This window comes from Balaenoptera musculus, chromosome 7 (assembly GCF_009873245.2).
Source record: "Balaenoptera musculus isolate JJ_BM4_2016_0621 chromosome 7, mBalMus1.pri.v3, whole genome shotgun sequence".
NCBI lineage: Eukaryota > Metazoa > Chordata > Mammalia > Artiodactyla > Balaenopteridae > Balaenoptera > Balaenoptera musculus.
In genome coordinates this window covers 74,630,876-74,644,441 of record NC_045791.1, presented here as the reverse complement: position 1 = coordinate 74,644,441, position 13,566 = coordinate 74,630,876, and the positions used below count along the sequence as shown (strand labels likewise).

At 37.4% G+C, this 13,566-nt stretch overlaps 1 protein-coding gene across 1 annotated transcript in view; it reads right to left on the bottom strand.

The window, feature by feature from the left end:
* Nucleotides 1–13,566, bottom strand: part of CCDC150 (coiled-coil domain containing 150) — a 107,030-nt gene that overhangs the window by 92,045 nt on the left and 1,419 nt on the right. The window contains exons 2-5 of the mRNA XM_036858122.1: nt 7,557–7,720; nt 6,209–6,429; nt 5,909–6,087; nt 4,235–4,303 (exon numbers count right to left, since the gene is read on the bottom strand). Of these exons, the coding sequence (XP_036714017.1) occupies nt 4,235–4,303; nt 5,909–6,087; nt 6,209–6,429; nt 7,557–7,720 (633 nt within the window). The remainder of the gene's footprint in view (nt 1–4,234; nt 4,304–5,908; nt 6,088–6,208; nt 6,430–7,556; nt 7,721–13,566) is intronic.

Sequence of the window (13,566 nt, the reverse complement as noted above, 5' to 3'; positions counted from 1 at the left end):
CCGGACCAGGGCTCGAACCCATGTCCCCTGCATTGGCAGGTGGATTCTTAATCACTGCACCACGAGGGAAGTCCCAGAAATTCTATTTTTAAACCCCAGTAAAGATGACGTAAGAGTACACTTTATAACTCTTCTCTACATTGTACATATGTACTTTATATGTGTTTTCTTGAAGGATGATATATTTAACAATTTTTAAGAAGTTTTTCTTTAATTAATTAATTTATTTATTTATTTATTTTTGGCTGTGTTGGGTCTTCGTTTCTGTGCGAGGGCTTTCTCCAGTTGTGGCAAGCGGGGGCCACTCCTCATCGCGGTGCGCGGGCCTCTCACTATCGCGGCCTCTCTTGTTGTGGAGCACAGGCTCCAGACGCGCAGGCTCAGCAGTTGTGGCTCACGGGCCCAGTTGCTCCGTGGCATGTGGGATCTTCCCAGACCAGGGCTCGAACCCGTGTCCCCTGAACTGGCAGGCAGATTCTCAACCACTGTGCCACCAGGGAAGCCCAAGAAGTTTTTAAAAAGTGAAATGAGATGAAAAATATGTTGACATGAAATAGTTACAAGATAGCCCGTTTTGGAAATGTTCTATGATTTTCTTAACCATACACCTAATATTGAACATTTGGATATTTCCAGTGTTTTGCTATTCTAAATACTGTTCTGCTGAACATGCTTGAGAATAAATCTTTCATTGAATTTCTGATTATTTCCTTGGGATAAATCCTACAAAAGGAATCACTAGGCTAAAGGTATAAACATTTTTTAGACTTTTGATACATTTTACAATTCTCCTTCCAATTTTAACTTATCAGTAGTATTTGAATAAATCTCATCAGCACTACAGATTATCACTTTCTTAAATCTTTGCTAATAAATGAAAAACAACACCTTAATATTTTTGCATTTCTTTGGTTCCTAGTGAGATTAAACATTTTCTAATATGGTTATTAGTTCTTTATATATTTTCTGAACTGTTCTTATCCTTTGCCCACTGTTTTTTTTTTCAAGTCAATTTAAGTTCTTTAAAAGGGAAGATTATTGTCTAGTTTTGTTATGTTTTATTAGTTTTGCTTTTTTTATACATGTATAAGATTTTAATTTTTATATGGTCAAACTTACCGAGTTTATAGTCCTGTTCCTTCTTTTCAAGCTTAGAAATTCCTTCCTTATCCAATAATCAGTTAAATATTAATATTATAATCTTATTTAAGAATGAGCTATAGTTTTTGTTTTGAGCTATATTTTTCAGGTTTTATTTTAGTATCAGATTATAATCACTTTATACTTTAGAGTAGCATAATATACTTTTCTAAGCTCTACATTGAATTATATAGTATAATTTGCTCAAGATATAATTTAAGTGCCTTATAAAGGGAATCTTTATTTGATAATTATACTACTAAGATATTCATCCCTAAAGCATTATGAAGGGCTATCAGTTAATCTATTTCATGTTCATCAGAACCAGATTTTATATATATATGTATTTCTTATCTCTTAGAAAGATATATACTGCATTTACTTTATCTTTGTATAGTCCTTTGTTATGGGCTGAATTGCATCCCTCTGAAATCCATATGTTGAAGCCCTAAACTACAGTATCTCAAAATATGACTGTGTTTGGAGATAGGGCCTTTAAAGAGTTGTTTAAGTTATGAGGCCGCTGGGGTGGGCCCTAATCCAACATCACTATTGTCCTTATAAGAAGAGGAAATTTGTACACAAAGAGACACCAGGGATGTGTACACAGAGAAAAGACCATGTGAGGACACAGAAAAAAGGCAGCCATCTGCAAGCCAAGGAGAAAGGACTCAGGAAAAAACCAAACCTGCTGATGATATCTTGATCTTGAACTTTTCACCTCCAGAATGGTGAGACATAAATTTCTGTTGTTTAAGCCACCAGTCTGTGGTACTTTGTTATGGCAGCCCCAGCAGACTAATACATCCTTCCTGCTCCACATACCCTCAAAATGTCCCTATTTGACTAGCACAGTCCTTCTTCAGGTCCTTGACAAGTTCAATGAACATTCAACATTTTACTACAGCACCAAGAATTAAGACTTCCCCAATAAAAGAATAATGTTAAGTGGCAATCCAAAGGATAGTCTTTTCAACAAATGGTGCTGTAACAACTAGACATACACATACACAAACTCACCCAAACAATCTAGATACAGACCTCACACCTTTCACAAAAAATAATTCAAAACCTAAATGTAAAATGCAAAGCTATAAAACTTCTAAAAGATAACATAGAAAAATCTAGGTGACCTTGGGTTTGGCAATGATATTTTATTAATAGATATAATACCAAACGTACAATCCATGAAAAAAAATGGATAAGTTGGACTTCATTAAAATTAAAAGCGTCTGCTCTGCAAAAGACACTGTTACGAGAATGAAAAGATAAGCTACAGATTGGGAGAAAATATTTGTAAAACACATACTGGATAAAGGATTGGTATCCAAAATATAAAAAGAACTCTAAAAACTCAACAATAAGAAAAAAACCCAGCTGCAAAGTGGGCAAATGATCTAAGATACCTCACCAAAGAAGATAGACAGATGGCAAATAAGCATATGAAAAGATGCTCAATATCATGTCCGTAGAAAACTGCAAATTAAAACAAGATACTATAGATACGCCTATAAAATTAGCAAAAATTCAAAACACTGACAACACCAAATGTTGGTGAGGATGTGGAACAACAGGAACTCTCATTCACTGCTGGTGGGAACACAACATGGCATAGCCACTGCAACAGGTTGGCAATTTCTTAGAAAACTAAACATAAGCTTATCATATGATAAGTATGAATCGTACTCCTAGGTATTTATCCAAAGGAGTTGAAAACTTATGTCCATACAAAAAAACTGCATATGAATGTTTACAGCAGCTTTATTCATAACTGCCAAACTTGGAAGCAACTAAGATGTCCTTCAGTAGGTGAATGGATAAACTGCAGTACATCCAGACAATGGATGATTGTTCACTGATAAAAAGAAATGAGCTATCAAACCATGAAAAGACATGGAGGATTAAATGCATATGCTAAGCGAAAGAAGGCAGTCCAAAAAGGCTACATGCTGTATGATTCCAACTACAGAGACAGTGAAAAGATCAGTGGTTGCCAGGGGCTTGAGGAAAGATGGGGGGTGGGGGAGGGAGGTGCAGGGTGATGTGTATGTAGAGCACAGGGCATTTTTAGGGCAGTGAAACTATTCTGTATACTGTGATGACCAAAAAGTACAACTTAATGTGTGAATTTAGTAATCATGTATCAAAACTGGTTCATCAAATGTAACAAACATACCAGACTAATACAGAATGTTAATAATAGAGGAAGCTCTGGGGGTGGGGAGAGAGGATATATGCGAACTCTGTTTCTGTGCAATTTTTCTAAAAACTTAAAACTGCTCTAAAAAGAATCTATTAAAATAGCCAAAATATTTTTTTAAAGCATGAAACAATATACTCCAACTAACAATGAACAATCATGCTTTTATCAGTAACTAATGGTAAATAAAATACTCTACATGAGAGAATGTCCCAGATAGCTACACTTACTACCCTAAACACACTGAAATTCATAATTTTTAAAATAGTATATCTATTTCTCTGTTTTGTATAACAGAATATTTTAAATATAACTTGATTCTTTTGATTTGGACTAATGTCAATTATTATTCTGTCAGGGAATATTGAGGTTTTTAGGCCACTGTCAAGGTGTATTGAATTGGTAATTCTTCTGACTCTTCCACTGTTTTCAGCTGCAAATTTTTAGTCCAACAACTTTTAGCAGCCACCTACTCCATAATTCCAATCTGTTATCTACTTAAATTTAGACTGAAATGAAAGTTTTAAGGTAAAATTAGATGAGCAGACTTATTAAAAGCTTCTTATTTTAAACACAACTTCAGTGTAAAAGGTCTTTTTATGTCCACTTAACTCTAGTATATGGGCAACTGCATGAGTTTCATGGTAACTGTTTCCCTCCCGGCTGAGAGCATTTATTTTTTATTTCTGGTTTTGTGGCAGTATTGAGGTGAAGGGAAGTCTTAATGTCACATATGGGCAGGTGTAACTTCATGTGGCATATTTTTAAAATCTTGCTAATAAACAGCCACATATTTTCTTCTTCAATGGTTTCTTTTCATTCTATCCACTTCCTTGACTTCCCCCTCTGCAATTCCAATGCCCCCTTCACCTTCCAGCTTCCTTTTTATCTTACCTCCTGAATTTTAAGATTCATTTTACGTTTTGTGGTCTTCAGTTCCTCTTCAATAACGGCTGCATTCTTCTAAAAATAGAAGGAGAAAAGGTTCTAAATAATCTGAAATGACAGGAAGAAACTGTCTATGGTATATCACAGTTCAAATCTAGACTTTTTTGGGGCAACCTATAAATGCTATTCTGAATACAGTTATAAACACTTCTTATGAGTCTAAAGTAATTATTACAATGAGATATTTAAAGTTATTTTATTACTTTGATTCATGACTTCTATCATTTTCCCTTTCAGATAATTAAAAAATGATTAGTCACATGTACCTTCTATGTAAAATTCAATAATCAGAGGAAAATCTGGTAATTGCTAGACATTTTTCTTACAGGTTATATTCCTATTTTTTTAAGTACTCCATTTTTTCTAGCCTCAAATATTATCTATGCTTAGGAGTTGAGGATGAAAAACACAGTTTTCACTATTCATTCTCTTTTATATTATTAATGGCACTACAATCTAAGATGTAAAAACTCAAAGCTGTCTTTGCCTTCTTCTCTACCTTCAGCCCCTATCCAATACCACATTCTAAAATATCTTTCCTCTCAAAATGCCACAACCGTAGTTCAGACCTAATAAGGTCTATGTCTCAAATAAGGCAATGGATTCCTAATTGGTTTTCCTATCTCCAATCTCTTCTTCTATAACTGATACTCTACACTACTGCTGGATTAGTTTTTTTGTTTTCATTATGTCACTTTCTTATCAAAAATTTAACCACTCCCCATAGGATCAAGCCCAACTACTTGATTATTCTTGATTTTGAGATCCTCTATGACGTTATCCCTAGCCAATTTCCAACTTATTTTACACAAACAAATCCTCACTCCTGTCCAGCTAATTTATGCATTTCCTCCTAACTGCACCCAAGGGAAAGATCTAGGTTCAAATCTGAGTTACAGGAAGAAAACAGGCAAGTGTGATCTCGGAGAGGTGACTTCTCTCTGGGCCCCAGTACACTTATCATTAAAATAGAGACAATAATATCCTACATCTTGAGGTTTTGCAGAGATTAAACAAAACATGTTTTAAACAAAATAACATCTGTTATACTGCCTGGCCTGTGAAGGGAAAACAAAATCATTAGTTTTTTTCCCTAGTCTTATTTTTTTGCTGCCTCTGTGTGTGGTCTTTTAAATGTCCTCACCTCACTGCTTTGCCTTCTAAAGGTTCATCTCAAGTCCTGTCTCTTCCTTGAAGCCTAGCCTAATCTACTCTAGACAGGACATGCGCACCTTCTCAAACCCACCTGAATACAGAACACTTAGTTGGCAATATTTGCTTATTGTCCTATACTGTCCTTCAATATTTCTTATACCCTTATTTTTTCTCTTTAGTTTTTCCTGCTATGCCTTGTTCTCCCAGCTAGCATATAAGCTCTTGAAGAGCACAGACTCCCTCGTATCTCTGGATCCTCACAGTCACATGTAGAGGGTAGGAATCTATAAATACTCAATTACTGACAGCACACAATGTTATAGGCTATCGACGTAGATAAATTTCAGATGTCAAGAATCCTCACACCAACATCACCTATTTTTAAAAGTCAGTTTTATGGGTCTGTTGCCTCCTCCAGATAACAGGTTAACAGTGAGTTTGCATTCCAGAACTCTGGACTCAAACCTTTGTCTCTGAGGCAAGCTGCAGAGTCACAGTCAACCTTTGCACCTCATCTTGTACCTTGTCTTCTTTCTCTTTTACATCTCTTAGTTGCTGGCGCAAATTCATCACTTCCAGTTGCAATAGCTTCAGGTCCTTGGAATGCTCCTCCTGTATTGTATTCAGTCTTTCCTTCAGAAAATCTACCAGACAGGACAGGAGGGTCATCAAGCAGTTTAAAGAAGGTCAGGAAAGGAAAAGAATCATGAACTCATCAAGCACCCACACAGGACCAAATTTCTGATGATTCTCTTCTCTCTATACCTGTTTTCTGTGGGTTCAAATCCTTTTCAGTTTGCAGATGGAAGATGTTCATCTTCAAGGACTGGATGAGGCTTTCCAGACGGCACATTCGACTTACCAGAAACTCACATTTCTTCCAGAAAATATCTGTTTTTCCTGAACAAATTATTTCATTCTGGATAGGGCTAATGATGTTCTGGCTCACAGGCTCTTCTAAACATTTTGGAGTTTCCAAGTGGCCTCTGGACAAAGATCCCAATATAACAATATTTTAGGGTAATCCCAACCATCGAATCAATGCAACACTTCTACTGAGTATAAAAACTATATTCTTTAGTTAACCAGTATCTGATAGCCCCTACAAATTTAAACATAGAGAGCACTATTAGGTAAAGAGGATGAGACCAATGTGGGATGGGTAAAGACCACTGATTTTTTAATGGTTAGTTTAATCGGAATTTTTTGTAAGCTTATTTTTTATGTAAAAGCAAGTGATATATAAAACATGTTAAATGCTAATTCTATAATGGTAAACTAAGAATTAAAGTTAGCATGGAGGCAGTATTTCACATCCTTTTTAGAAAATTTTTAAACAAGGTGATAATAAACATTCCCATTTTGTTCTAACATACTCAACACTGGTACAAATTTAATCTTTGCCGAAGAGTTATTTATTCTATGTGTGCTATAATACCAACTATACTAATTTTAGGCCTTCATAAGAGACATTCAGGAAATACATACGTAATTTTAAAGAAAATCACACCAGTAAATTCAACATTGGCCACTTAAGCACCCAGATTCCTCAAGGTCTTTGACAATCTAACTTTTAATGGCAATAACTTCTTCAGGAGCACAAAGGAAAAACACAGTTCTTCTTTTGAGTACTTCATTCTAAACTACGAATTTTTTTTTTAAGACTTATAACCTCTCTTTTAATTTACAATAAATCTAGGAAAGAAAATACAGACCATATTAATGGCATGAATCAAGTTGTAGATGTTCACCTTAACTAATATCAAAGTCTATTTTTATTATTAAAAAAGGACCAAATTTTTTTTCTAATTATGTGAGAAATTACATTTGTTCTTAATCAAGTATTGAGGGAGAATAGGATATCAAAGTTTGTGCACCTAATTAACACACTTTAAAAATCTGTTTATAATAGTGGTAGTAGCTCCATTACAGGAGGACAACTCTTTATCTTGCAAATATTTTCTAATTAATATTCTAATGTTATTTCTCAATTCTTTTCTAAGTACCTATTTCACCTGCCAAACCACCCACACTGTGACTCCTTATTAGTAACCAGTGAGGCAAAATCCTTCAACCTACAAAGATATTGTAACACAATTTTTTCATTTGTTACCTTTTTTCACCAAAGTCCAACATTATTAGGTCATCCCTCAGAGAACTGGTCTGCTCCTCAACTATTCTCGTCCTTTGCTGAAGTATCGTGAATGTTTCAGAAGCTGTAGCATTGATGCGGGCTGGAGAGAGGACTGGTCTGGACATTGTAGTTTCCATATGCACCTGAGATTAAAGTCACAATATTAGTGTAGTCGGTTCTATTATTGTTCAAAATAGCCACTGCCCCTTCCTGTGGAGGATTATACATCCCTGTCCTGTTGAGCTTGGAAATGGCCATGTGTCCTGCTTTGGTCAGTTAAATGTGGGTAGAAGCTTTAAGAGCCAACTTGTCATTCATCATCTCTTTTCCCTTCTCCATGCGATGAGCAACATCGCAGATAGGGCCTGCTCCATGTGCCAAGATCCCAGAGTAAAGATTACATGAGCAGAGCCATGGCCCATCCATGGCATACAGCGTGAGTGAGCGAGAAACTAATGTTGTTATAAGCCGCAGATTGTTAGGTAGTATGTTATTGCAGCACAATCTAGTCTATCCTGTCTGCTACTATTAGACGTACACTAGGACCTATGACTTGGCTGAAGGAGTTATTACCTCTTTTCATTGCCAGCCATTTTCATTTTAACATATTCCCATCCAATCTTTCTGAAAACAAAACAAAACAACACTCTACAGTACTTGGATCTCTGAGCAGTTGTCATAAAATATTTACCAACTACCTTGAAGCAGTGACTTTTAAAAATAACTTGCAAACATAACTTCATAGCAAAGACTCTTTTACACCTACTGACATCAAATTTCCAGATTCCTCCCACAAGACCACATGAGAGTAAATGGGAGTAGTGAGACTACTCTTTCAGGTATTAGTGACAGAAGCAGAATCAGCTTATAAGCAGTCCCAACATTTAAACGAATCATGTGCCCAAAGTTCAATGACAAGATCACTGGTGGAAACTTTAAGGACATTCTCCTGCAACTCTATCCTGTACAGACATTTCTATACTAATCAAACCATAAACCTTAAGCATCACTAGCAGTAGTGTACCTGTGGGAATGTGTTCACAAAGGCCCCACCTGGAATATTCGTAATACACCTTTCTCTCCCACTTGCTGTGTGATTAGATACCTCCCCGAGGTATCCCAGGCAATGGAAGTGGGGACTCCCTCAGGTTAAAGTCACTGAAGGTGGTCCCCAGGACCCAGGGAAGGAATTAAAGAAGTCCTAAAACTGGTGGCAGGATTTAAGGGGGCACCAGTGGAAAGGCTAAGCTTCTTGCCAATGTAACACTGTTACAGCCACTGAGGACAGCTCTTTAACCACCTTCTATCTTTCCCCTACAGGTCCCAGAGAATGGCCTATTTCTCTCTTTTTACTTAAAACAAAACAAAAAAACCCCCAAACAAACAAACAAATACTTTACTGAGGAATAGTTGACAAATATAATTGTATACATTTAAAGTGTACAACATGATGATTTTATATACATATACCTTGCAGAATGGTTACCAAGATCAAAATAATTAACACATCCACATAATTAACAACCTCACATAGTTAACATAAGTAACTTTTTTTCTTTGTGGTAAGAATACTTAAAGATCTACTCTCAGCAACTTTCAAGTATACAATACCATATTATTAACTATAGTCACCATGTTATACATTAGATCCTCAGAATGTCTTATTTGAAAAGGCAACCTACAGAACGGGAGAAAATATTCGCAAACCATATATCTGATAAAGGGTTAATATCCAAAATATATAAAGAACTCATACAACTCAGTAGCAAAGGAAGAAATAATCCAATTAAAAAATGGGCAGAGGGCCTGAATAGACATTTTTCTAAAGAAAATATACAGGTGGCCAACAGGTACATGAAACGATGCTCAACAACACCAATCATCAGGGAAATGCAAATCGAAATCACAAAATAGCAGCTCACACCTGTTAGAACGGCTAGTTTTAAAAAGACAAGAGATAACAAACATTGGCAAGGATGTGGAGAAAAGGGAACCTTATGTACTGTTGGTGGGAATGTAAACTGGTACAGCCATAATGGAAAACAGTATGGAGGTTACTCAAAAAATTAAAACTTGAACTACCATATGATCCAGCAACCCCACTCCTGGGTATATATCTGAAGGAACTAAAATCAGTGTCTTGAGATATCCACATATCCATGTTCACTGCACCATTATTCACAATAGCCAAGAGATGGAAACAACCTAAACATCCTTCAGTGGATGAATAGATAAAGATGTGATTTATATATATATATGGAACGTTATTCAGCCACATGAGAGGAAATCCTGCCATTTGCAGGATGAATCTGGCGGGCATTATGCTAAGTGAAATAAGCTGGACAGAGAAAAAATAGTGTGTGGTATCACTAATATATGGACTCTAAAAACCAAACAAACAAAAAAATCTGATTTCATAGAAACAGAGAATAGAATGGTGGTTGCCAGGGGCTGGAAGATAGGGGAAATGGAATGATGTAGGTCAAAGGGTACAAATTTTCTTTTTATTCTTATTTTATGCTCCTGACCAAGATTTCTCTCCTTTGTGCTCCTCTATAAAACAGAATGCATTTCTGACACACATAACCTTTTTGAGTTCTTTAGATTTTCTGTTAACAATCAGCTTAAGGACAGGGGGTAAAGAAGTTCTCTTCTATTAACTGCTTTTCATGCTTCATTCTTGAAGGGAATGACAAAAGTAGACGCAGATATTAATAGAGTCTCTGGATACACAAAGATGTGAAGTAAGGTTCATCTACATTTCTGAAAAAAGCCAGGTTTAGAGTTTCCTGCTCAGGTTACCACTTGGGCCAGGATAGTGTCCCTCAGGTAACAGAAAGAAGAACCTCGAACACAAACCTTAGGGCTGGTTCTACTGCCATGAAACCAGGGCTAGGGTTGGGGAACCACAATAGTGTGGGGTGGGAAGAAAATAGAGAGGTAACAGTGAAGAAACACCAGATGGGTTTACCCTCCATTCCATTTTCTGTCACCTGCTGTCTGGCTACTGCCAACATAGAAATAAACCAGGCCTCGGGCTGGGAGAAAAAAGTACGGGAAGGGTGTTTAATGGGGTTTGTAACAGGCAGTTGGCTCCTTTGTCCTCCCTCCAAAAGAAGTTGAAAAGTTCACGTCTCCACCCTCCCTTACAGCTGGCACATCCACGTGACATATCCTGGCCAGTGAGACTTTAGGCAGAAGTTTGCAAGAAGCTTCTGGGAAGACTTTTTTTTTTTCTGATAAAAAGAACAGAAATGATGGCACCTGTCCTTTCCTTCCCCTGTGTGATGCCCGGAGCTGTGAGGGCTCTCTTGAAGTCAGCCATGCAGTACCTCACTGTTAAATGTAAACAAAGAGTCGGGGATCACCAGCATCTGAGAAACGAGGAAAAGGCCAGAGAAGCTCAGATTTACCTGACTTTCTAAAATAAAACTAGTAACCTCCAAACTTTGCTTATGTGAGAAATATAAACTTTTGTTTTGTCACACTTTCCTGTTGCTTGCAACAAAAGCAGTCCTGGAATATATAGTAGTCCCAGGTAATAGTTGGTAGAGAAATGAGAAGAAGAAGGAGATAAAGAAAATGACAAGCGGTGCCGGAGGTGGGAGGGGAGGGTAATTTTTGTGGCAACTTGTTAGTCCCAGGGAGCTGGTTATAATATAAAGGACTGTCTAATTAATTTATGTCAGAAGTCAGATACATAATACTAACACAAATATAAAAGTTCATTTTTGGAAAAAAATACAGAAAATGGAGTACAAGTTTCCCACATATTTTTAATAAGATGCAGATTCCCACCTAAAATTTTTTCGTGTAATTGTCGAAATGGCATAGTTTTGCTGTTATTTCCCCAAGGTACCCAAAATAGATATAAAATGCTTACATAACCTTACAGGGTATGTGTGCGCATTCAGCCATAAAAACAAGATGGAAAACAACACAAATTAAATTGCTTCATTTTCTCAGAAAAGAGAAAGTAAGTCTATATATGTTTAGGTAAGAATTTGATTGGCATCATCACTCACACCCACCTGAACCTGATCTATACTGGAGCGCCTCAGGCTTCTGGAGAGGAAAAATACTCTCAGACAAAGAAGAAGAATAAACTTGGCCCCCAGCCTCTGAGGGCGAGGAGGTTTATAGAAAATTCATCCTCAGGAGGGAGAGATCGAGGTGCCTGGGACACTGGCTGATGGTGGGCAGAGAATAAAGCTTTTGAGTGAAATACACGGTGTTGTCCTTGAAATATTCTCTTAGTCAATCACTGAGGTTCAGGTCGTCAAAGAAGTGGATTCAAAAACTAAACAAGACAATCTACCCTTTGAGGATTTATTACAAACAGGTCTCAGGGTTAGCTGAAAATTCTTCCCTAACCCCTCTCCACATGGGGAGAAAAACAATGCCAAGGTCAGGAGAGCCCTCAGAAACAAAAATGGAAGCAATGGTGGCCCAGTAGCAAGAGCAGGACAGCCTTAATATCCACCAGGAAGTCCCTGAGCACCTGCGAGCCTGTTAAAGGAAAAGTAAGAACTTGGGATCCAGTGAATCCGTTGGGCTGAGGTTTAGAGTCAGGAGAGATTCTCATTTTCGCTGCGGTTGCTCATACCCCTGGCCTCTCCTCCCTTATCCGGCACGTCCAAGCAAGGGTAACAGAAACACCATGCCTCCACACACAATCTGCAGGCCACCTGGAGGCCAGTGGCCGTAACTCTATGACTTCCACGCTCAGTAGACTTATAACTCTGTATGTTATTAAGAAGTTACAGACTCTCAACTCTATCTATAACTTATGGGGATAGAAGCCATAATTCTTACAAGAAGAGAACTTAGCTCTAATTGCTAATATTCCAGCAAAGAGACTACAGCTTGAACATATCTGTGCTTTGCTGTTTTTGAAAAGGAGTAAATATCATTGAATGCAGCCTTGAACCTAAGCCCTGATGCTTGATAGCAACGATAATAAAAATACTAAGATATAAGCTTTTATTTTTAAAAAAGTTAATTCACAATTACTTTCATAAATATATCATTATCAAATTAATACAGTGCTGTCTCTATGTTTAGGGAAAGTATTTCCAGAGAGCTCAGGTTACCTCACTGAAAGCATGGCATGAATAAGACAAATGTCGGTAAGTAATATACTAGTAAAAGCCAGGTGGCTTTGAAAAGGCAACACTGGCTTCTGTAGACACAGGCTCCATTCTTATATCTGGCAATAGCTACAACTATATGCTGTTGGTTCCAAAGTAACAGGCCAGGAACTCAGTGTAGCTTATCACAACCACTGGAAAATAATTTGGTCAGTAATATTTTCTTCATTTACTCATACGTCCAATAAACATTTCCTGAATGCCTACCATGAGCCAGAAACTGTTTTGACGCCAGGAAATACAGCAATGATCAAAAGAGACAAACTCCTTGCCCTCCTGGAGCTTATATTCCACTTGAGGAAATAAGTAAAATATATAGTTTGTTCACTGGTGATAAGTACAATGGAGAAAAAGCAGGAAAGAGGATGGGAGGGAGGTTGTGGGGCAGGCTTCCATTTTAATCAGAATGGTCAAAGGAAACCTCACTGAGATGATATTTAAGCAAAGACCTGTGAAGGAGGTACAGGAGTGACACCTGGATGGGACAGAAAGGTCCAGAAAGAGTGAACAGAGAGTGCAAAGGCCCTAAGTCAGAAGGCCTGATGGGTCCACAAACAGTAAGGAGGTCAGTTTGACTGGGAAGCACAAAGTGAAGGCGAGAATAGTGGGAGATAAGGTCAGAGAGTAATAACAGGACAGGTTACATACAGCCTTAAAGGCTATTGTAAAGGTCTGCCTTTACTTTCAGAGCTGTTGGAGGGTTTAGAGTGGAGAAGTGTTGTGATCTACCTTAACTTTTAACTGGATCACTCTGCCTAGATGGTAGCCAGGCAGAGATGGTAGAAAGACAACAGCAAAGTAGGAAGACCAGTTGTAAAGCTACTACGATAACCCAGGGG